This window comes from Equus caballus, chromosome 10 (genome assembly GCF_041296265.1).
Source record: "Equus caballus isolate H_3958 breed thoroughbred chromosome 10, TB-T2T, whole genome shotgun sequence".
In the NCBI taxonomy this organism is placed as follows: domain Eukaryota; kingdom Metazoa; phylum Chordata; class Mammalia; order Perissodactyla; family Equidae; genus Equus; species Equus caballus.
Window position 1 is genome coordinate 86,135,229 of NC_091693.1, and position 26,138 is coordinate 86,161,366.

Here is a 26,138-nt window from a genome sequence, read left to right on the forward strand (position 1 = left end):
TGAACTACAGGGATTCCATCTGGGGATTTTCCCATCGATGGCAAATATTTATCTGGAAGGAGTGCATGCTATAGGCAGTAACGCAGGTCAGATGACGTAGAGATAAAGCTAACAGGAGGTGATCCTTCAACTGTGTAATTCCTTCCCACATCAGTGCCTGTTGCAAAGAAGAACTCTGGAGGTAAAAAAGAAAAATTTATGTCTACGACTAAAAGGAAATTTTACCAAATTAAGGCAATCATGAATTAATTACTTGAAATTAACATCCAGTAATCTTGTATAATTTAATTTTTGTTCGATTTTATTTTGTTATAGAAAAACTTGAGATTTATAATAAAAATCTAAAATTGAAAAACCATTAGTAATAATATCTGATAATTTCCTCAGGTATCCTGGGGTACGTATGTTTTTTCCCCCAGGAATGTAGAAAATTAGAATCCTATGTTCTTTATAATAATCAAGAAGGAAAGAGTTCTCCAAATGTCAACAGCAGCATCATGAGTGACCACTGGTCCCCCCCTGCAGCGGAGCAGCTCTGCTATGAGAACGTGACTGGATCCTGTGTGAAAACTCCCTACTCGCCCGGACCCCGGGTCCTTCTGTACGGCGTCTTCGGCTTGGGCGCTGTGCTGGCTGTGTTGGGAAACCTTCTGGTGATGATTTCCATCCTTCACTTCAAGCAGCTGCACTCTCCAACCAACTTTCTCATTGCCTCTCTCGCCTGCGCTGACTTTCTGGTGGGGGTCGCTGTGATGCCCTTCAGCATGGTCAGGTCCGTGGAGAGCTGCTGGTACTTTGGGCGAAGCTTCTGCACTTTCCACACGTGCTGTGATGTGGCTTTTTGTTACTCTTCTCTCTTCCACTTGTGCTTCATCTCCATCGACAGGTACATTGCTGTCACTGACCCTCTGGTCTATCCCACCAAGTTCACGGCGTCTGTGTCAGGGATGTGCGTCAGCATCTCCTGGATCCTGCCCCTTGTCTACAGTGGTGCCGTGTTCTACACAGGTGCCTATGACGATGGGCTGGAGGAATTATCCAGTGCTGTCAACTGTGTAGGAGGCTGTCAGACAGTTGTAAATCAAAACTGGGTGTTGATAGATTTTCTATCCTTCTTTATACCTACGCTTGTTATGATAATTCTCTATAGTAATATTTTTCTGGTGGCTAGACAGCAGGCTAAAAAGATCGAAAGTACTGGTGGCAAAACGGAATCATTGTCAGATAGTTATAAATCCAGAGTGGCCAAGAGAGAGAGAAAAGCAGCTAAAACGCTGGGTGTCACGGTGGTGGCATTCACGATTTCATGGTTACCGTATAGTATTGACTCATTAATCGATGCCTTCATGGGCTTCATAACCCCTGCCTATATTTATGAGATTTGCTGTTGGGGGGCCTATTATAACTCAGCTGTGAACCCTCTGATTTATGCTTTATTTTATCCTTGGTTTAGGAAAGCCATCAAAGTGATTGTGAGTGGTCAGGTTTTCCAGGACAGTTCTGCAAGCATGAATCTGTTCTCTGACCAAAGATGAGCTATTGTACCGAGGAAGCTGAAGATATTTTTACATTTTCTAAATGAAATGAGTTTTTAAAAGTCTAATAAGGAAACTAATAGAGAGAAAACAAATAGCTCTTTAAGTTTAACAGGATGAATCAATGTTTTCCAGTCTTGTTAGGATATGCCTTCCCCTGTCACTTCTCCAAAGACATTTATTTGACTAATCAACGTTAAATCCCCGTTTGTTAACTGCTGCGGAGCTCAGCGTACCCGCTCCCTGCAGACACTCCCTTCCCTCCCTTTTCCCCTCTGCTCCATTGACTCTTCCCTTTGTAACCTGAAAACATCTTTGTTTTCTTTGATTGTTTTCCTCTTTTCCTTACAACGTTTTCTATTCACTCCCAACTTGTCAAAAATGCCTCTGTGATTGGCTTTCACTGGGGTGTTGCTTCTTTTCGCTTTGCTGGTCTTCCCAAGGAGAACTTTTGGGTAGCAACGAAATCTATAATGCTTACTGTCTGTCCAGTGTCTGCATCAGGAATTTGCTCCAGCGTCTCCTGGATCCTACCCCTTGTGTACAGTGGTGCCCTGTTCTACACGGGTGTCCATGACAATGGGAAGAGGAATGAGTGAATTCCCTCAGCTGTGTAGGTGGTTGTCAGCTGGTTAGAAATGAATTTTGGACATTGATAGACTTTCTATTTTCCACATAGCTTTCTTAAGATGATTCTGTACATTAATATTTTCCTTCTGGTTAAAAAACAGGCTAAAAAGATTGAAACTATTCGTAGACAATAGAATCATTATTGGGAACTTCCAAGACCAGTGTGACAAAGAGAGAGAGAAGAGCAGCTAAAACCCTGGCATCATGGTGGTAGCGTTTTGATCTCATGGTTACTGTACGTGACTGATTCACTCATTTGATTCCTTTTTGGGTTTTATAACACCTGCATATGTTTATGAAATACTTTGCTGGTTCAATTCTTATAATTCTGCTGTAAATCCTTTGATTTATGCTTTATTTTAGGAGAGCAATAAAACTCATAACTGGCCAAGTATTAAAAGACAGTTTATTAACCATAACTTTATTTTCTAAATAGGCCTAATTTCAAATTGAGGCATTTGGTGACATACCAGGAATTTCCTGGTAGCTGTGACATGAAATACACTGCATGAAAATGTCCATCAAATGGGGGAGGGGAAATGGTGCCTCAGTTTCCGCAGCACGACTTCATGCTTTCCTTTCTTGGTGAGGTGAGCATCTTTATGTATTTGATAGAAACATATTTACTAAATAATGGTAGATACAAGGTTCATATTTCTAATTTCCTCAAATCTGGGCTGTCCCCTGCTCTGTCAGTTGTTATTTTCCTCTTCCAGGCCTCCTTTCCAGGTCCCTTTCCATCCATGTCAGAGGCTCCTGTTCCCTGTTCCCTGGGAAGGTCTGTGTCCCCGTCTCTCTCTGGACTCAGTTAACTTTGCTGTCATGTCAGCAGCTGGTTTCCTGGGGTCCCGTCTTTCTGGGTTCTGAGAGCTCTCTGAGCCTCATCCAGCAGCTTTCCAGCCTCTGGGCAGGACTCCCATTATATAATTGGGGAGATCTTGTAAATGTGGGAATAACCGTGAGCAGGTGGTACAATTTCCACCGTAGTGATTGTCCTTTCCTGTGGCTGTTCCCTCATTTCATGTGTTGTTTTACCCTCTCATCTTGATGGAGGAAACTTTCTGTCATTTGCTTTGTGTAAACACTATCCAGAGCTTATACATTGTACATGATTAAAAATAACAATGTACTGTGAGCTATGGGAAAAGGATGGATTATGCAAGAAATGTTCATGAGGCAAATAAGTTTTTGGAAAATATCGTTAAGCATCCTGCTTCATGTATTTCACAAAATCAAAACTGATTTCTTACAGATGTTAAAAAATTAGAGAAAATACAGCTTTTATAATTTTTCATTGGTGGAATTATACCAGAAAAGTCATATAAATTCATACATTCCATTTAAATTCTTTAAACTTTGAGATCAAACACAGCTGGGACCCCCCAGTGGTGTAGTTGTTTAGTTCATGGGCTCTGCTTTGTTGGCCCAAGTTCATGGGTTCAGATCCCGAGCACAGACCTATGCACTGCTCATCAAGCCATGCTGTGGCAGTGTCTCACATACGAAATAGAGGAAGGCTGGCACAGGTCTTAGCTCAGGGACAATCTTCCTCACACACACACACACACACAAAAGCCATGTTAAGGGAAAAAAAGACAAACTTAGAAAAACTATTGGCAGCATACACAATGAAGAGAGAATTAATAGCTTCAAAAATATAAATGCTTTTTACAAAACAGTAAGACAGAGACGAACATTCCACTAAACAAATAAACAGGCAATTGTACAGAGGGAAAATACAAATGGCTAATAAATACGTTAAAATGCCAAATGTATAAATAATCAAAAAATGCTAATAAGAATGCAGTAGGGTTTCATACATCAGCTGAGCAAATATCAGAAGCACCAATAAGACCCAATGTTAATTAGCGTGTGGGAAATCAATGAGAGGTGAGCACAATCACGTGCATCTCAGGAAAACACGATTCAGTCTCTCCTTTCTGAGGTGAATTAAAATATTTATATAAATTTAAATCATACACGTCACTTGACTCTATAGTTCCATTTTTAGCAAGTAATCCTAAGAAAAGAATCAGACAAGGAAGCAAACACGACCAAGACATTCAGTGTAGAACTCTTAATTTTGAACTTGAAATACGTAGATCAATATGGGATAAATTAAATAAATTGTGCTCCGACTATGTCATGGAATGTAGCGAAGACATTAAAAAGTGCTAACAAGTTCTATATAAATTGACATGGAAAAAAAACCATAATGCATCTTTTGACTAAACACAAAAAACCCCAAAAAACCCTGACCCAGATTATAAAACAGCATATGTCAATGGCCCCCACGTAGGCATATACTTCTACATGCTTTTACAAAGTCTAACCTTATGTGCAATGCACCGTGTGTGTGCATAGCGGGATTTACTTTGTCACTTACCATCATGATGTTTGGGATGAAATAAACATATTAAAATTGATATTACCAGTACATGTCTCTGTTCTTATCTGAGCATTGAATTAGGCATGCCTGTGTATATCATTGTTTTATTTTAGGATACTATCTTTTGAGTATATATCTCTGGTATATTTTTCCTTACCTAATGAAACTAAATTGCACCTGCATTGGTATGTTTTAGTGACTACATCTTAAAGTGATGGAAGTATCTTAGGAATTATATCTTAAAGTATTTGTGATAACTTTTTGCAGCAGGTCTTTAACATTCTCCAATTATTCCTCTCTAATCTTAATTATGTGCTGTATTCAGGAGCTGTGGAAGCTGCTGAGTCTGCATTCCATTTGTGTTTTATTTCTATTCTTTATAGCATTTCTTGAAAGTGGTAAACAGCAACAGTAGATGTGTTGGGGTCAAGCTGTAGGAAAAGCCCATCTTCTGAGACAGGAACGCGGTGTCCCTAGAGAACCACCACTCAGGGGTGAACCAGAAAGTACTGAAGACAAACCCTGGTCGTGTGATCTTGGACAACTTGCCTAACATCCCCCAGCTTCAGATCACTCATCTCTAAGAGGGGAGTGATGGTACCCACAACAGAGGGCTGTACAAGTGAGGGTAAGGTAGGAAAAGGAGCTAACACAGAGTTAGAACTGGGTTACTGTATGGTAACCAATAACATAGTATAATCTGGATAGATGACAGACAGATATAATGTAAGAATCATTAATGAAAATAATAGGAGCAAGTGGATGATCTTTTCTTCCAAGTTCAACTTCACTTTTTTTTTGTTTTGAGGAAGATTAGCCCTGAGCTAACTACCGCCAATTCTCCACTTTTTGCTGAGGAAGACTGGCCCTGAGCTCACATCCGTGCCCATCTTCCTCTGCTTTATACGTGGGACGCCTCCCACAGCATGGTGTGCCAAGTGGTGCCACGTCCGTACCCAGGATCCGAACAGGGGAACCCCGGGCGGCCGAATTGGAACGTGCGAACTTAACCACTGCGCCACCAGACCGGCCCCTCAGCTTCACTTCTAAGGAGTGACTGGAATGATGGGTGGGGCGTTTAAGCAGGTGGGGAGGTGAGTGAGGCCCTCCAGCAGGTGCAGGTGGACAGTGACCTGTAGCTGGCTCTTCAGAGCACGGGAGCCTGAGAGGCAGAAGTCGGTGGCCACACAGAGGAGGGCTTTCAAGCTTTCGCACAGTCCAAATGCTGAAATCCCAAAAGCTGTAACGTTGGCAGTCAGTGCCTGACTGATTTGGTGACAAACTCTGAGATGAGGTCCTTTCCGGTGTTCCTTTCTGCCTCTCTGTCTGAGTAGTCCTGCTCTGGTGCAGAGACAGTAATGTGTCGACTACAAGTGCTTCTCCTACTTCACTGCTACATTCAAAATAGCTAATGGATGTGCCTTCCAAATAAAAATACTCTGATTTCGGGAAGTCCCAAGGGTTTCAGAGAAGCGGTTGTGGCCTGTGAATTACAAGTCCTGGTTATGACCGCATGAGTGAGAGACTGAGGTTGGGGGAGGTGATGACCTTGAAGGAGAGGATTTCCAGGACCCTAGAGGCAGCTCGGCACAGGGTCAAGAACATGGACTCTGGACCCAGTCTGCCTAGGTTTGAACACAGCTCTGCCCAATCTCTTATCCTGAGGCCTCAGGATTCTCAGCTGTGAAGTGGGGATAACAGTACCACCTCTTCAAGGGGTTGTTATGGTGACTATTGGGGTTACATTTCTAAAGCACATTTTATAGCAAGTGTTATGTTTTGCGTTTTGTGTCTATTGAGAGTAGAACTGGAGACAGTGGCAGAGTGCTGGGTATTCAAGTTAAGGTGAAGAAGGAGGGAGGACCCTGGGTCAGTGATTGGCAGTCCTGAAGAGGGGCAGAGGTGGCATAGTCTGATGGCACTGGGGGTTTTAGGGAGGATGGAGGGAGATGCTCTAACACCACGAGGTGCACAGGAGGAGACCCACCCCCTCATCTGCCTGCTGGAAGGCAGAGTTCTCAGGTGAAGGCCAGGAGTCCAGAAGGTGCAAGGAACCCATGCAGAAGGAAGCATGTTTCTAAAGTTATTTCTCAATATTTATGCATTTTTGTGTTGTCTTGGATCTTAACCCAGTTGTGTGGAAGTGCAGTCTGGGAATCGGTGCTGGACTGGGCAAAGTTCTCATTGGTCAGGGGACAAAGAGAAAACTAAGAACAATGACACACGTATCTCAGAATTTAAAGTTTATTCAATTTATGTTACTGTCCCTTATCTTAGATTACATTCTTCCTTAAGTTTTGATATTAAAATGTACCTTTCTTTTATGAAATTATGGCTAAGTACCTAAAGTTGTCATGCTGCTGTTGCTGCTCTTTGTCATGTCCTTAGTTGGCAAAGTTAAAATTTGGCAATTGTCTGTGGGTTCCCCAAATTGTTTTAACCAATTTTATTATTTCTGAAACCCAAGTTTCTAGGCACCACTGACCTGACCCATTAGTATTTAATAGCAAAGGTGGTATTTTCAGCAGGTAAGCCTTTTATTACATCCCTCAAAACAAGCCAGGGCAGCGTTGGTCAACTCTGAGCATTAGGGCCAGTGACGTAATACTGAGTGATAATAGCCCTGACGTGATCCGATGGAAGCAGATGTCCGAGAAATCAACCACCCAGGGAAACTGACATGAAATGTCTACGATGAAAGATAAGGCTTGTCCTCCACTTCCACTTTTTTTTTAACTACATAATTGAAAGTTATTAGCAGATTCTAGGTTATTTTATGCTTTCATATTGCGGATAGGTCTATGGAGAGCAGCCAGCCCCATGCTGAGATGCTGTGTAAATCAGAGGCTCCTCCTACGGCCTCTAAAATTCCTGCATGTGCGTGATCTTCCTGTTGCGCTCATTAGGCCATGCTGAGTAAACGCACTTGCATCAGATAAAGGTGAAGATTAGGCAGCAATCCCGTTTCTCAGGGGGTTAGGACTCTAACACCAAGGACAGGATCTGGAGGCAAACTTTCGTTGTCTTGCATCATCTACAGTTTTCAGTCTCATATCTGACAATCCGTTTCCAGGTTCTGATCTACTCAGACATTCCTAATATAAAAGTTCATTAAAAAAATATCTCCCCAATGACTGAGAGTGTGAGACATTCTTCACTATTTTGGACCTGGGAGAAAGATGTGTTAATGATTCTCTGAGGTCTTTCCAGTGCCCAAACACAGAAGTTTGTTAATGAGAGAAAGGGGAGAGAAATGTTTTGTCCTTTTGTCTCCTTGGATTGGAGGCTGGAGGTAACCAACACAGAGCAGGGTCAAAATGTCCAACCATAAACGAACAACGATTGGCATTGGTAACACACAATCAATATATTAATTATACATCTAATAACAGTTCAAGTTACTCTTCAAGTTAGTGTATAACTGAGTTAGTTATCAGCTCGATCCTTTACATAACTCATTTGTGATGAATAAGTATTTCCCAGAAGTATGTGTTACCCTCATGGAATACTTTGAGCGATAGAGGAAACAAAACAAAATTAATTTTCCTCCAATCACAGCCTCTAAATGTGCCGTAGCAAAGCCTCCTTATTCATTCCTACACTAGATCTCAGGTAGACCTTACAGCTGTTGAGTCACTCTGAGTGTTAACTATTGAATTTTGATCCAGTTTAAAACCTCAGTCTTCTTCTAATGTGTCTAATTGACTCTCCCTGCCCTCGCTATTCTCAGTGCTGGCCAGGTCTGAACCTAAAAGGCTTGGCTTTAAGGGAAGGGTATGTCTGACACTTCATTCTTTATCTCACCCTCCTTTTTTTGCTCTATCCTAGAGGGAGAAGGAGAAAGTAGAGTAAAATGAGCACAATAATTTGGTATCAATATTGGTCTCTCTGTAACATTTGTTTGGCGGTCATGACCTCTGTGTAATGAGCCTCATAGTAATGTCTGTCTCAGGCGGTGCACATCTGGGTTCTTCAGGCTTCCCTGCAGGAGGCATTCCCATCCTCAAGTGCCTGATGCTTGTGATCAGTACTGATTTGATCTTTCCAACATCCTCCGCAAGTCGTGTGGGATGTGTCACAATGCTTGGTGCACCCTGAAATGGGAGACCTCCAAGAAGCGCTGAGCCTGATTGGCCTCCATGTGTCCTCTAGCCCACATGAAACTCATGCATCTTTGAAATACGTGCAACTCATTGCATGCAAACTTTAATTGGTGACAGTATGGGCTTCCCTCACTGCCAGCCCATTTCTCCTCTCAGCCGTCTCTCTCCAATTCTACTTTCCTCTGCTCAACATGAACACAGTCATGTTTCATGGAATAAGCACATCTAAAGGGGAAATAAATCTTGAATCACCTTGTCAGTACCTTCTTTGATGGAGTGGTCCCCTGGACAATAGGACACCAGAAGTAAAAGCCTATAATATTTCCCGTCGTGGACAGACTCTGAGGAGGAGTTGGAAGAGGTCAGCTGGAGTGGCTCACCCACATCAGGGATCTCAACAGTGGACAGGCTTCCCCCAAAAGGAATCACACATGTACCTCATCACAGAGCCTACATTTGGGTGGCTGCCACATTCAGGGCATTGCTCATCAGGACTAAAACACTACCAGGAATAAGAACAACTTTTGTCTCATTATTATCACTCTGCTTATTCCATTCCTGCTCCATCCAGAAAAGGAGAGTAGAAGGAAGAAGGGAAAAGCAGATTTACACCCCTCCAGTTCCTGAGATCTAGGCCTGGAGTGCACTGACTAGGACAGAAAAGATGAGAGTGCTAAACTGGATGTGATTTTAAAGTTTTAATCTTGATTAGAAAGAACTTTTTATGGGCTTATGAACACTGGAAATTATGTGGAAAGCAATAGATCTGCCCAGAGTGTTATTAAAGATGGAGAGGGGAGCATCTATAGAGCATGCGCCTGCACTTGGAGATCAATGGTAAATCTAGTGACATATTCTATGAGCCACTCTTCCTAATCAGACTAGAGGGAAGGACAAATCTGATGACTAGAGTCCCAGTCCTTCATGCTTTTCCTAAATAATTTGAAGAATACTTCCCACCACCCTACCACACATTTTGAGAGATCTCATTCATTTCTTAGAAAGTAAATAATAAGTCATTAAACACTCATTTAGTAATTCTGAATATTCTTACATTTACCCTACTTAAGCTTTCATGTTCAAAAATAAATTTATTGTTGATGAAGTGCTCTTCCAAGTGTGACCACTTGGTTTCTGGGTCAATATTCAGGGTCAATATTTCAAAACACTGAAAACCGTATGACAAGACACGAGCGATGGCCAGTCAGAAAGGATGCTATTCTGAGAGGCAGAGCAGGCCCTGGAGAGGCCCTCCTTGGCCCTTTGTTGATCTTTCAGTTGCTGGATCAGGAGGAGCCCTGGAGTTTTGGGAGGAGGACGCAGGGGAAGGTGGCAAGGGGTCGCATGGGGACTCAGGGCAATAGGTATTTATCAACCAGTATGTGAGCACTTCAACATTTTCCCGGTTGGAATGGTTGAATTGGTGCCTACCATCTGAATATCCGCCATGTCAAGATAACTGAGCACACAGTTTACTTACCTTACTCCTGAAATCCCAGTGAATTGCACCAGAAAACATATCTGGAAGATAAAATTTGTTCAGTTTCTGAAAGACAAAAATCAGATAGGATCAAACTGATTGAAAACCAGAGTAGAGAAAAACACAGCCCAAAATACCCACAGTAAAAGGTTGCCAGGGAGGTAACAACTGGTCTTTCCAATAGAGCCTGGGAGAAATTCTGAATCCAGGAAAAGCGATCAGAGGATGAGGGGAAGAAAATAACAAAAATGATTCTAGAGAAAGGTTCTTCCAGGCTAAAGAGTCTAAACTTCAAATTCAAAGTATCTACCAAGTGCAAAGAGGGAAAATGGAAAAATGCAGGCACTAAATACAGACAAGTACAAAAAATTCTTGAAAGCTCCTAGGAACAGAGCCTGGAAGGACTAGTTTAAGAAAAAGGAATGAAGATTGTACTGGCAACAAACTTCTCATCAGCACACTAGATCCTAGAAGGCAGCGAGACATGATTTTGAAGTTACGGGAAATTTTTGGAACCATAATTCTAGTTAAAATTAAAATTGTAATTGATAACCTAAAATGTTCTTTAAAACTTATTTAGAACTAAGAAAAATATATATATAATATGTACATATATTATATATTTCTCTATATTATATATAATACTATATTAATTATATTACTATATTAATATATTGCAACAAATGGTTTTTATTATACTATGTTATAATTACCATAATATATACATACACAATATAAATATGTATATATATAAATTTGCATAAATATAAAATAGAGCAAGGAGTAGATGGTGGTGGGTTACCAGAAGCAGGCGAGCCAGATCTCAGGCAGCAGAGTGGAGGCGATTCTCAGAAAGGAGAGACTGTCCTGCCAGAAGGAGAGCAGATGAGAGCGGACCTCCGGGCTCTCCCAGCAGGGCCCAGTCCGGGCCTGTGGACAACCAGACGTGGCTGAAGTGTGGCCAGCCCCCTCCTGTGAATTCTCAAGACTCTGGCTATCTGGCCTTGCTCAGGTTCCTTAGGCAGTGGCCTGGATCTAAGAAGGGATGGTTTAGATGAGATCATCTCAAAGATTCCTTTCAGTTTTAGTATTTTGAAATTCTATCATGACACACTAATGATTAGAAGGCAAAGGGAATGTGGCTAATGTATCATTCCATTAACACTCATTTCCATGAACGGTTAGTCTCATGAGCCACAAATTAATGTGTGTAGTGACTGCAACTTTGAGATGATGATACCCACTTTCACACATAAAGAATGATGCATAAAGGATCATTTCTTTTACATGACTGTGCACATTCTTATACAATTTGTAAAGTATTTCTATATTTAGAGGAAACATGCACTTATTCATTCAGCACATATTTATTGACTCTCTGCTATGTTCCAAGGACAGTGGAAGGACTGTGTTGGAGGTACAAAAATGAACAAGAACAGGACCTTCCTCTGAGGAACACACATTTGGGGAGGGGAACAAATACGCATGACACATCATTAGAAAGCAGAGAGGAGTGTGACAAACACAATGAACAAAGTGGTTCCTGAGACGGTGGGTGCTGCACAGATGTGCATTCACAGCCTCTACTGTTTTAAACTTTTATTCATGGAAAAATGAAGGGAAACTTTGCAAGGTATTGTTAAAACAGGAGCTACTAAAGGGGCACAAAAGTTGCAAACACAATCATATTGCTATTATAATAGTATTTGAAATCCATGGAAAAAAGTTATAGGAAATTTGCAAGCCCACAACATGTGGTTGGGATGAAGTGTGTGATGTCACAGCCCTGTTGTGGAGAAGAGGCACAAAGGAACCCAATGGTTAAGACGTACCAAACAGCCAATCCTGGTTTTCCTTGATGTGCAGACCAAGCCTGCCTTAGAAATTAAGATGCAGTTTATCTAAACGACCCTCCATTCGGCCTCAGGGGAAAAGCTTTTACAATAAAATACTATTTTCATAATGAAGAAATATAGATCAATTGAAAACTATAGATCAGATGTTATATCACAACCATCAATTTCTCCCTTCAATGTCTCCATCTCCCCAAGGATCTTTGCATATGTTTTTCGGTGTGATGATCGAATTTTTCCCTTAAAGTAATTTGCACAAAAATCTTGTGCTCCAAGTTGCTCTAACAACTTGAGCGCAGTGGCTGGGCGACATGCCCCTTTGTGAGGGAGGAATATTCAGGGGTTACTTCACTTCCTCTCTGACTCTCTGGGTGTGAATGCTGGTTCTGCTGTTGAACAAATGTGCCGCCTTGGGTGGGTGACTCACCTCTTTATGCCTCAGGTTCCTCATTTATAAAATAGAAGTAATAATAACGTACCCTCACTCACAGGGTTCTTGTGAAGGTTAGGTGAGCTCGTTCAGGTAAAGCAATCCTAGCACAGAATGAGTGTTGTGTAAATTAGATAAAACATTATCAGGTGTATATGGTCTTTATTGTTTTATCCTGTTCCAAATCTCATGTATTGCATACCAGAAGAACTCAATAAATGTTCACTGAAGCAAAGGCCACAGACTAGTCCCCACACAACCAGCGTATTCACAGAAGAGAATAACGAGGGCAGTAGCCCTGTGTCTTCATAACAAAAGTTTCCAAACATTTATAAAAATAGAATAGTATGTTGATCTAGGAAAGGAAGTGGCAAAAGTAGATGATTTGTGTGATGTATTTGAAAGGTTGCTAAAAATAACGGAAAGACAGGTGTCAATGTATTGAACTAGATGTTAGAAGTACTTATGTGAATCGAGAAGCTTTGTGATATTCACAAGATTTCTTAAACACTTTGGTCTTAGCTTCTTTATCTTTAAAATGATGCAGCATGATTCCTCTAGAGCTTGTGGAACAGGATTAGAAATAGTACTTTACTGAAACCACTAGGATCAAAATAAATTGATGGTATTTAGTGTTAGAGTGGAAGAAGTGTGGGAAACTGATCCTAAACAGTCTAGTCCACCTTAACCATCTGCATCATCTTTAACCATCAAATAAAGACACGAGGGTTCCTCACAAGAACCGTATAACCCAAAATAATACACTCTCTCGGGACAGGTTTACCAATTCAAAGCGTTTGTGTGACAGTAGGAGAAAAGCTGTCTAATACATAATGTTGATTTATATCAAGCTAGTAGTTAGAGAAAAATAGCAAGAATATTTTGATATGTATTCACTCTTTCCCCAAAGATAAGATAACGTGATTTTAAAATCTTGATGTCTGATTGCAACAAAACTAACAGAGCAGAATCAGGTAGTTTGTTCACCTCCTGCGTGGGACATACAGCACACTCCGGTCAGTACCAAGAATAAGCCTTCGTCTCTGAAACAACCGGCAGGGTTTTATCCACCGTGAATGGTGTAACTAATTCAGTTTCACTTGTTTGCTGAAATCAAGTTTGTGGGTCATAATGAAATGCATTTTCTGGGCTCTGTCTTGTCATCATTTTATGCCCTTCATTTCAGTTTTCTTTCTTCTTTTGAAAACATTGTTAAGTTATGCTACTTGTGTATCATTTAAGACCTTGTAAATAATTTTTGGAACAAGGCAGAAGTTAAGTGAATAAATAATATTAATTTAAGATAAAGTATAATAATAGATGACAATATTACCCTTGCTTTACACACATGCTAACAGGTAAAATTTCTGAAGTGTAATGTCATTTTTTTGAGCAGCCTTACTCAACAGGAAGAAGCTCACTGACTGAAGTTTCTAATTTATGATGCCAGCTCCCTTTCCCCTTATAAATAAATGAATGGATGTTATATGTAATACATCTATCTCTTGACTGATTTCTTCTGACTCTGAAATCACATCTTTGGACTTGAGAATCTGAAGCTCACAGCGTAGACTCCGTCCTTTGCCCTCCCTGAACCAGGAGCCACCACCTCTCTAAGTATCTTAGTTGCATTTACATTTTAACAGAAAAATATTACAAAGGAACAAAGAGAAGACATCGCCAGGGGTTAAACTAGGATAAAGAAATAAACGGCAGGTTTAGAATAACAAAAAAAATACTGGATCTTTTATATATATTCTCTTGAGAAAATTTAAGAATAAGATAAGGGAGGGTTGTTAACCAGGGAAATACAGCTAAGCTCAGACAGCATTAAGCAGCCTGAGACCAGTGTTAAATGAAGCATTTCTGGCTCCGTGGCTGAGCTGTTCCCATTACCGTCAGGTTTTGATGTGATATTTACCAAAGAAGACTGAACCTGAATTAAGTGTTTGGGTCAAAGTTGAGGCATAATTCAATTATTTTACATTAGAAGATCTTGCATTTATAATCAATTGTTTTCTCTCCAAAGCTGTGTTTGTTGCGAATCTATTTTTAGTTCTTCCATTCTAAAACTTGAACTCACCCAGAAAATAAATTTATTGTTGAGGAATTCTCTCTCAAGACTTTGCCAGTGACAATGAGTTGGATGGCTTTTCGAAACCAAGGATAAAAGAAAGCATAAATCAAGGGGTTCATTGCTGAGTTATAGTAAGCAACCCAAACCAGTATCTCATACATACACGTGGGTGTGATGAAACCTAGGAAGGCATCGATGACCAAGTCAATGAAGTAGGGCAGCCATGAGATCAGAAACGCTGTCACGGCGAATCCCAGGGTCTTTGCTGCTTTTCTCTCCCTCTTGGACACTCTGTCTCTGTAGCTGTCTGACGATCTCGAAGTCTTACTGCTCAGACTTTCAATCTTTCTAGCCTGTTGTTTAGCAATGAGGAAAATCTTGGAGTAAACCATTATCATCACCAAAGTGGGAATGAAAAATAATAGAAAATTGACCAGTACCCAACTTTGATTCACTGCAACCCGACAGCCTCCCACACAGGTGAGAGCACTGACTAGCTCCTCCAGCCCAGCTTCATTTGCACCTGTGCCAAGAAGGGAAGAAGAAAAAATAACAGACAGGAGCCAGGAGAAGGCAATGCACATGCCAGAGACAGAGGCAGTGAACCAACCAGGTTGGATAGACCAGAGGGTCCGTGACTGCAATGTATCTATCGAGAGAAATAAAACACAAGTGGTAGATGGAGGCATAACAGAATGACACATCGAAACAAGAGTGCAACGTACAGTAAGTCCGCCCAAAGTACCAGCAGCTCTCCACGGACCTGACCATACTGAAGGGCATCACAGTGACCCCCACCAGGAAGTCAGAGCAGGCCAGAGAGGCGAGGAGAAAGTTGGCTGGAGAGTGCAGCTGCTTGAAGTGAAGGATGGAAATCATCACCAGGAGGTTTCCGAATACAGCCAGCACGGCTCCGAAACCGAAAACTGCGTACAGAGCCAGGCGGGGGCCTGGGGAGTAGGGGGTCCTGACGCAGGATCCATTCAGGTTCTCATAGCAGAGCTGCGCAGCCGCAGGAGAGGCCACTCCCTGCTCGGGAGTCTCTGTTCTGAAACCTGGAGAAGCTGTCATCTTCCAGGGCCAAGGCTGTCATTTAGGCTTTCAAAGTCCTTAAAAGAAAAAGATATATACAATTTGTCACTAGTTGCCAATACGTTCTGTCCCTATTTCTTTGTAAGTGCAAATCCTTATTTTCTTGTTTAGAAAGTGATTCATATCCTCATCTCACGAAATAATTCACTTCCAAATGAATAAGCAGTTAATTTGCATCATTACATAAAATGATATTTATTTAAGTTAAAAAGAAATCTTCCTTTGCATTACCTCCTTCTTCATATCTGAGCAGTGTTGGTCTTCCAAGAGGTTTTCTGTAATGCATGTACAAATGCCACATTTTATTAGCATTGTTTTCCTAATTTGTCAGAGTGAGGATAATGCCCAAAACACTGTCCCCTCAGGAAAGTAGCTCAATAATTCCCAGTACCCAAAGCCCTTCAGATTGAATCCCCATAGTGCAAGACATGGAAAGAAAGAAAATTTAAATAGCAATTATGTTTATGCTACAGTAAGTTTATTCCCTTCGAATTTCCTGATGACATTTGACTATTTCTTGAAACAGAAATAGTGCCTATCCTTAAAACTTTGTCCAGAATATGAAAACCATATTATTTATTTTTATTAATTATTACAAATTGCCTTTTCATTTTTGTTAGATCCATTTATTTATGATTTCTGTGTTGACTGTCATTAAAACTCTTTCAAATTATCTCTTTATTCCTTCCAGTCTGTTGGTTTGTGTCAAATAATTTAAATACAGAATTGTATATTACATGCTGGAATGTTTCAGGTTTAGCTAATAATTCTGAATTGGAAACGTGAGGGAGGAGGGTACCAGGAGTCTTCCTCATGGAGATATGGAAGGCAGTGTATGGACACCCAAAGGAGAGCCTGCTAAGGGGTTTGGGTTTTGTTTCTGAATGCAAACTGTTGGAAAGAAATTAAAGAAAAAATATGAAGGAAGAATCTTTGGAAAGTGGAGATTTCTATGTTATATTCTGTTTAATCATTGATAAATTTCCTTTCTTCTTAAAGCTTTAGAACAGAACTCAGCTCAGGCTTTGAAAAAGATTTTTCTGATGAAAGACGTCTGGTCATTAAACATCCACTGTTTTACTGACATGAAATTTATGTTTGCAAAGTTCACACTTTTAAAGTGTCAGGCTGATGACTTGTGATCAATGTATCCACCCATGTCACCACAACCGCGGACAAGGTGTAGATATTTCCAACGCCCCATCAGTTTTCCTGGTGCCCTTTACACGGAAGTACTATCCATCTCTCCCCACATCATCTCCCCTCTCCATTGCTAGGAAACTGCTGATCTCCCTTCTATGGCTGCAGATGAGCGTCGCTGGTCTAGAAATCACATGTGAAATGAATCACACAGTACGTGCTCTCCGGTGTCCAGCTTCTTTCACTCAGATCAATGTCTGAGTTTCACCCATATTTGAGTATATTAGCAATTCATTCCTGTTATTGCTAAATAGTAATCCATTGTATGAAGACACCACAACTACTTTATTCACGTGCCTGTTGATAGACATTTGGACTTGTGTTCACTTTGGGGCTGTTATTAGTAGTATTGCTATGATTATTGGCACAGACACGTTTTCATTTATTTTAGGTCAATATCTAGGAATAGAATTGCTGGACCACACAGCAAGTGTACATTTAAATCTACAAGGAACTTCACGCCATCTTCTAAATAATCGCACCATTTTGTACTCCCACCAGCAATCTATGAGGGTTCCAATTGCTGCAAATCCCCCTCAGCACTTGCTATTGTCCTTTATTTTTATTTTAACCATTTAGATGTTGTGTAGTCATAGCTCGTGTTTTTAATTTAATGAATGGTGATGTTGAGAATCTGTTCATGTTGTGATTGGCCATTAATGTATCCACTTTGGTGAACTGTCTGTTAATATTTTTACCCATTTTTAATTGAGTTTTAACTTTTCTTAAAATTTAACTGACTGGGTACAAATCCTTTCTAAATATATGTTATGAATATTGGACTTTTCAATTTCTTGTGTGTGTTTTCTGAAGAGTAGAAAGTTCTAATTTTAGTGAAGTCCAACTTATGATTTTTTTGTGGTTAGTGCCTTTGTTTCTAAGAAACGTTTGCCTAATATGATGTTACAACTAATTTCTTCCATGTTCTTTCTAGAATTTTCTCATTTTACTTCTAATGTTTAGTCTTATGATTCATGTGATATTAATTTGAAATATGTTGGGAAGACGGGTCTGACATTTATTAGTGGTACTAGTATACAGATACTCAGCAATTCCAGCAGCCTATCTTGAAATGACAATTCTTTCTCCAGTGAACAATGCGTGTTCTTAATCAAAAACGAATCAACCACATTGTGTGTGGATCTATTTCTGCACTCTGTTCTGTTCTGTTGATCTCTATTTGTATATTTAGGCCTTATTATCTTAACTGAAACTTTACATAGTAAGTATTAAAGCAGGTTGCGTAAGTCTTTCTCTTTGTTGTCATTTCCAAAGTTGTTTTGTCAGTTCTACGTCTGTATTTTTCATACAACTTTTAGATTCACCTTGTCAATTGCTAGAAAAAAAAGCCCTGTGGTTTTTTTATTGGTGTAAAACTGAATGTATAAAACAATTATGGAGACAGGTAGTGAAATATCTGATCAGAACAGTACATTTGCTCATTTCTCTTTTTGGTTTAGTCACTCATGGTTTATGAATTTAGATGCTCCACAAATAACTGTATACATATTTAAGATTGCTATATTTTCCTGATAACATTCAAGGAGTGGACATCTTAATAATTCTGAGTCTACTAAGCCATAGACATGTTACATCTCTCCACGATTAAGAAGGCAGTAGAAGAAAAAAATAAAAACAAAGTATTTTAGCAAAAAGTAAGACAAGAAAAGAGCAACAGAGAAACAAAAACAGATGGAACAAATGAGAAACAAACATCAAGATAACAGAATTCAACTCAAATACGTAAAACAATTACATCAGATGTAAATGGATTAAACTTGCCAGTTAATAAAAACGAACTATCAGATGGCATAGAAAAGCAAAGTTCAACTATATGCTGCCTTTGGAGACACATTTTAAGTATAAAGACACAGGAAGATTGGAGGGAAAAAGACTGGGAAAAGATATACTATGGAAATAATCTGCATAAGAAAGCTGTCATGGCTATATAAATATAGGACAATGTAAAAGTCATGGCATGTCGTACTTTAAGAAATAAAGACACCATATAATGATAAAAGAGCTGGGTCCCAGAGAATATGAATCTGAAGATGAGTTCTCCGACTATATGAATAGGTTCTGGGATTCCTGGGTTGGGTATCAAATGTAATTATATTTGAAGGCATTAACGACCCTGTTTTCCGTGTAGAGAGGGACCTGGCAGCCATGGGCTACAGTGGAAAAACATTTAGTCACACTGTTCTCTGTTGGTGCCTGGAATCAAGTGCCTACAGGAGAAAACCTCTGGGTGACCAAGTACTTGCTGCCATACAACGTTTTAGTAAAAATGGGGAGTGTAATGGGCTGGTTAGTTTCTTCTAACTGCTCTGGAGAACCTGGGGAAAGAAACTGATGACCCTAGAGGCTTTAATTCCAGCTCAAGGTCCATGTAAGGGACTGAAAGCTTCAACGAATGCCTTGAAAGAGCCCTTATCTCTTGAGCCACAGGACTGAGCTTCTGAGAGCCAAACCCCAAGCCTAGTTCTGTAGCTGGTGGACTTACAGCGCAAACTGAATTCTCAAACTCCCAGGGGCTCTTTTGTTAAAATTCTGACATTGATTGGGAAGAAAAGGGATTCTAAAAATTAGGATGGTGACACAGAGGCAGGTCCTGATGAAACAGGTTGCCTCCAACTGCTAAACTCTGTCCAGCCTTCTCTGCCAGTGGAGGCAGCCCTTCCACCGCTGCCTGAGGAGCTGAGTCTCCCATTGTCTGAAAGGGCTACAATGGCCTCCCCTGAGGTAGTTGCCTTACAGCGCACCCCTGACCCTCCGCAGGAGCTCCCCTAACGCCTTTCCTGGCCTCTAGACCCACAACCAGACTCGGGTCCCAGCAGGCCCCAAAGGGTGGCTTACAAAGTGTGACCCATGAGCAGGTACAACAAAAAACAGAGTAATTGTGTGATTTTGCTAATCTATATTAACAGAAACACGAGGAATATATGTGGGAATGGATATCAAGGCCATGTCATCAATGTGGAAATAATACAAATCCAATTAGGCCGAATGTATTGATATGAGACCAACAAGCAGCAAACATGAATGTAACATTTTAGTTCAAAGTGCTAGGACTAGCTCTAAACAATCGCTTGGTTCATTGACTGATATATGGACTCAAATGCATCCTATAATGAATGAAGTGAAATATCAGAACTTTCTTGGGTTACCATCCAGAAAGGTGTGCAAAGAATTAGGGAAATTAGAACGCTTGAGTATATTTATCATATACGACACGCTTATCCAACCCAGCATGGTCCCGAGGACATAACATTCACCAGAACTATAAGAAATAAATTCATGAGGGGAGCCCAGCATCCTTGAAGAGAACTGGGTTGCCCCTGTATGTGGGTCAGAAATTACAGTGGGAATTGCTACCATTAAACTGGACTCCCTAAATGCAGACAGGATGAATAGACGCCAAGCTGGCGGGGGCCGAATGGTAGCACTTGACCTTTCCTCTCCAAAGACCAGTTATCAACATAGACTGCAGAGTAAAAGCAATAGTTAGAATAATATGGCTCCCAGAAACCCAGGATGTTGATTTGCTTGATCACTAGAGCTCCCTAGCGCTGAAATTGATGGCCAGCCACTTAAGTCTTATTTGTGTAGATAAGCAGAACTGCCCCACTTCTCATGGACACAATTGATTTGAATCACCAACATTGTGTCATTGCTGCTCATTCAATTCTCAGAATTGAGCCAGTTCACAGACATAGAGCCCCTTGAGCGAAGGGGAGGCTGAATCCCCATGAAGCAGGACCCACTTATACAGCCAAGAATTCATATTGTTAATTTGTTCCTCCTTAGCTTTCCAAAAGTGACATGCAATCTCTTTTCAGGGGAACTATCTACTGGGGAAAGGCAATATTCCGATTTTAGGGGATTATTGGACACTTGCTGTAAACCAAGCGTTAATTCAGAAATACCCAGAACATCACTGAAGTGCACCAGTTCAAGGGGTCCATGAGTTAGAGTGGGAGCTGGTGGAGGTCAGGTGATCAACGGAGTTACGTCTCAGATCTTTTTCACAGGGGGCCTCGTGGGGCACCCAAGCCCAGATCCAGAACTGGGAATGTGTGCTTGGAATATCTACTCAGCAACTGGCAGATTTCCACACTGGTTCCCTATGCATGGAGTGAGGGCTATTACAGTGGAAGCCACTAAGACTGTCTCTGCCCTTAGAAATATTAGCCAAAATCCATACTGCATTTCCAGAGAAATTTCGGCAATTAGCCACCATGCAGACGTCTTGATTGTTCCCGTGTTCCCATTCAATAAGCCTCTTTGGGTTGTACAGAAGACAGATGGATCAGGAGAGTGACAGTGGACTATTGTAAGCTTCATATGGTTGTAACTCCAACTGTAGCTGCTAATCCAGATTTAGTTTTTTGCTTGAGCCAATTCACACACACCCTGGTCCCTGGTATGTAGCTATTGACCTGGCAAGTGCTTTTTTCTCTACACCTAATATTATTGTTGGAAATTCAGTTATTTGATAGTATTCGTTATTAATGATTCTTTGCTTTATCCTTAAGCTTCTGTGCAGCTTATTTTCGTCAGATTGTATTAGAATTGCTAGATACGTCTGTTGGCAATGCATTCAGCTCCGTGTCGCAGATGCCTGACCAAGAATGGCTTCGACAGATGAGGAATTATTTTTCTCAGTTATTATAAAGTGCAGAGGGAAGAGATTGTTGTGAGAGCATCTCTGGAATGCTCTTGGCCTCTCCATAGCCCTTTGGAGAGGGCAATGTTTAAGGAAGGAAGACAGAGACAGGGGAGGTGTCAGCTACTCCATCCCTTTTTGCAAAAGAGTTAACACTGTCTCAGAATCCCTCCTCAGGCTCCTGCTCATGTTTAGTTAGAAAGGACGCTACCGGATGACAAGCTTTGATGCAGGTGAAAATGGAGTTGTGAGCATTTGGCTTTTCCAGCTAGGGAGAGAGAAGGAGATCAGAAAATGCTGGATCAGCCAACTAGCTCTATCTTGAGCAACACGTATGTGTATTTTAATGTATGCTGGAGAATTTAAAACAATTTTCACTTTCATCAACACATATGAACATGCTCATTCCCTTAACTTTACCCAACACAGCATATTATTATTTTCTAATACTTGTCAACTTTATAGGACAAAAAATGCAATGTTTTAAATTATATTTATAAGACTTCAATGAGAATGAACATTGTTTCAATTTCATATCAGCAATTTGTGCATTTTCTTTGTGAATTGTCAACTTTACTATTGGAAACATTCTTTTAATTTTGGATTTTTAGAAACATTTCATTTATAGTTAATAAATACTAATCCTTTGTCACAGGCTGCAAATATTTTCTTAGTTTTTTAGTGATTCTTTTAGTTCTGTAAGTGACGTTTTTCAGATCTGTATACAGCGAAAATCAGAATAGAGTTGTGAAACAACTTTTATTGAATAAACAAGGCTAACATTAGTGAATATTTGCCAGGCATAGGTAAATTCGGGGAATGAAAGTCATCATTTTGAATTTAGGAACAAACCTCTCAGTTGGCTACAGCAATAAAAATCAGAATCCAGGAGGCATCCTAATTTTAAACCCGTATCATTGACCTATGGCTTTCCTGAAGTCTTCAGGTCATTGTTTGTATTATCCACACAATAAGGTTTAATGCCTGGTTGCTTTCCAAGTATCATAGCCCTAAGAACTGTCTCTTCACAGATACTCACCTCACACTGTTTCCCACTCTCAGTCACTTTCATTTAGATCTGGTAACTGATGTGTGCTCAGTGCCCTGGAACTGGCACTTTGGACCTCTTCCTTTTAGCCTGGTCCTACCCAGCTCTGGTCCTGGGTTCCAGTTCAGATTAAATCTTTTCCACACTCTGTTCCTTGTTCTGAGTTGATTCACTGTGTCCTCTTTTTCTGGTCTCAGTACCTGTGGACCAATAGTCACCAGAGACTGCACGCCTTTCCCACTCCATCCGTGTTCCTTCCACAGGAGAAAGGGTCACATGCAAAGGACTTTGCTTTATATTTGTTTGAATACTCCTGACCCCAAGAAGAATAACTCGTAAGAGACTTAGGTAACAAGATAGTTGCTTGTTGAAAATAGAACCAGACAAGGGAAAAGAGTGGTTCTAGAAGGCTAGTTCATGGAAAGCCAGAAAAACTCAGGACAGGAATTTGCAAGTCCTGCATTTCCAACTCGCTCATCCCCAGGACTGTTCCCAAATCTCCCTGTCTGACGTCTGCCGTTCCATGTTGTCACACTCCCCTTGCCCTTTCGTTGACACAGTCTCAGTGTGCTTTACTAACTTATTTCGTCCTCTTGCCCCTCGTAACTGAAGCTGTCAGTGTCTCCCCCACACCCTCCTGCCCTGAGTGCTTCAGTGACACTGTCTCAACTTCCAGCTGCTGGCACAGGACTTTTTTGTTTTTTACCTGAGGCCTTTCTCTTGCCCCTAGATCCCCCTTTACCCCACAGAGTAGATGGGAGATCGTGGGAAGTGAGGCTTCTGGGCAGCAGCCCACAACCAATGAGTGACAGGAGGGGTGTGTACATTCTCTAGCTCCCTTGCCATGTAGGGTGGATGAGGCCATGGTGTGTGTTTGCGCTGGTTGCCAGTTTCCCTGTAGGGTTAACTTCTTTCACACCTAATAGTAGCACTTTTCATTGGCTGCTTTCCCTTCCTTGTCTCACTTTCCCACTCTCATGCTGGTATTGTCTCCACCTCTAAATAAGCTTCATTCTTTGAAATTTTTGTCTTAGAGTCTGTTTCTGAGGGAACCCAAACTAAGTCACTCTTCCTTCTTTCCTCCTCATGGATTGCCTGTCTCCTAATAAAATTCTTGAATAAATCAAATCTTACCCATAGTATTTTATTGTACTTCTCTAACTTCAGTGTGAGAGACCAAGCTTGGAACAAATCATGACAAGACGTGCACTGATGCTGTGATGCACACATATAGAGGGTGCAATGGAAGAACAATGCAATGAAGAGATGAATTTTATCCAAGTGCCCTTGCGGAAAGTTTACCAAGGAGATAACTTTAAAGATGGGCCGAGATGAGGAGAGAGTTTAAGGTAAAAACAGAGAAGTGATATCCAAGGAGAGATGACAGTGCGTGCAGAGCCTCAGAGGTGGGGAGGCACAAGGCACGGGCAGGGAGCAGATGTGTTGAGATGCTGTAGCCCAGGCATTGTGTGGGGAGCAGCACGAGATGAAGGGTACATGTACACGGGGTAAGACGGCTCACACCTCTGCTCATTGGTCAGGTATTTTGGATTCATGCAGAGGCCAGTTTGTGGGAGAGGAGAGGACATAAAATATACGTGGTGTCAGGTACAAACCTTAGCTACCACTCACTCAGGTTACTCTCAAATGTAGTTTTCTTTCTGTGATGCTCTCACTTTGGCTTAGAGGATCATCTCCCACCAGGTACAAAAATGAATCTCAGTAGATTTAGGGATTCTGCCCCTTTTCCCCGGGGCGGCATCCACGTTCTGGGGCCTCGGCCTCCGCGTTAGTGTCTCTGGTTGTTCTGTGAGGGCTGTCTCCTGGGAAATGCGTTTCCCCACCTCTAAGGAGCAGACTTAGCAGCGCTCCCCCTGCTAGAAAGGACGTGCTCCTTCCAGCCCTGCAGTGAAGTGAAATTTCCTCTAGTAAAGCCTGTGCCACCACAGGCCTTTGTGTCCTGTGGTCACTGCTGATGCGCTGAGCTTTGCCAGGAGAACATTGCGTTTTTAAAGAAGGTTCAAGTCCGAGAATTAACAGAGGGATATTAAATACACCTTCCATGCTTCTCCTCTTTCAAAGTCCTTTTCTGGCAGTCGGTGCAATCTAAAAGCCCCCTTTGCTTTTGCTTGTTTGTTTTTAACTTCTTCTCGTACTTACCCTGCATCTGGCCATGTAATGACAAGCACGGTGGAGAGCTCTCCCAGCAGACTCCATTGCCTGCTCTCCAGCTCTCAAGTCAGCTGTGACTCTGAGACTCCATTTCAGCTCTTCCTTCAATGCTCTTACGGGGTCACCGTCTGATTCTACATCCATATTACAAACACTTGAATTAATTCTGACTGTAATACCCAGCCATATGTTCCTAAAGGGAATGGATCGTGGAAACAAGTCTTGGTATCTTCCATAGCTCCTGAATACAGCACGTAATTAACATTGACTGAGGAAGAGTTGGAGGAGCTTAAAGATCTACTGAAAAACATTATTGAAAATACTTTAGTAACATTGAGATGTAATTCCTCAGATTCTTTAAGATGTAATTCTTAAAATAGACCAGTGCAATGACAATTTACTTTCGTTTAGTTTCATTTCAGATAAGAAAATAATATACCAGGATATATACTCAAAACATGTTCTCCTTAAATTAAAACAAGAAAACAGACAAATTGAGTTCAAAGCTTATGTCAGAACAGAGGTAAGTGAAATGGCAATATCAATTTTGATAAGTTTATTTGATCACAAAGACTCAAATGATAGAGAAAAATGACAAAGGAAATCCTACAAAAACACATCATGTGTTATATATAAAGTTAGACTTCATAAAAGCATATGGAGGTATATACATATATGGGGCCATATGATATATACTGATTTGTAATCTGGGCCAGAGTTTTTGGATTTCTTTGTTTTTGGTTAAAAAATATATTGTGGTTATCTTTCTGCGTCCATTTATACAGAACTTCTAAGAGCTTTTCAATGGCTTCATAACATTCCATGACATGGCTGGGGCATAATTAATTTATCCCATAGTGATCCAGATGTTTCCAGTTCATAATGGCGAGTTCTACGCTGAATGTCCTGGTCATGTTCGCTTCCTTGTCTGGCTCTTTTCTCAGGATTACTTGCTAGAAATGGAACTACAGAGTCAAGTAACATGTGTGATTTAAATGTGTATGAAAATTTTTCAATTTCCTTGGAAAGGAGAAACTAAATTACATTTTCCGGCGATGTCTGTGATCGTGCCCCACCATTGCAGGAGCGCCTATCTTCCTGCACTCCAGCTAACCTCGAGCGTTATTGCTCCTCTTAATATTTGCCAACTCAATACCTAAAAATATCACACTTTCATTAGCATTTTGGATTATTTGTACATTCGGCATTTTAATATATTTATTGGCCATTTGTATTTTTCCTCTGTACAATTGCCTGTGCACATGTCTAGTGAGATGTCTGTCTCTGTCTTACTGTTTTGTGAAAGGCCTTCATGTTTTAAACCCCATGAAATCTTTCCTCATCTTGTATGTCAATAGTTTTCCCAGCTTGCCCTTTTTTTTTAAAAAAATCTTGGCTTTGTTTTCATTTGGAGTTTAAAAAATTTAAATAAAGCACATGAATCTATGTGTTTTCAGTCATGA

General features: G+C 40.8%; 2 protein-coding genes and 1 pseudogene across 2 annotated transcripts; 2 read left to right on the forward strand and 1 right to left on the reverse strand.

Annotated features, from left to right (window-relative positions):
• The first annotated feature begins 497 nt into the window (after positions 1-497).
• Positions 498-1,535, forward strand: LOC100073114 (trace amine-associated receptor 6). Its single transcript, XM_001503362.3, has one exon. It carries the CDS (start codon positions 498-500, stop codon positions 1,533-1,535), a length of 1,038 nt encoding a protein of 345 aa, XP_001503412.1.
• A 473-nt stretch (positions 1,536-2,008) lies between these two features.
• Positions 2,009-2,601, forward strand: LOC138915671 (trace amine-associated receptor 6-like; annotated as a pseudogene).
• A 2,999-nt stretch (positions 2,602-5,600) lies between these two features.
• LOC100073116 (trace amine-associated receptor 7c-like) lies at positions 5,601-24,819 on the reverse strand. The gene is given in 7 exon segments (XM_014735417.2): positions 5,601-5,779; positions 8,921-9,066; positions 14,504-15,105; positions 15,107-15,529; positions 19,293-19,325; positions 21,667-21,723; positions 24,664-24,819. Coding segments are annotated over 7 exon segments (1,596 nt in total).
• Between the last annotated feature and the right edge of the window lie 1,319 nt (positions 24,820-26,138).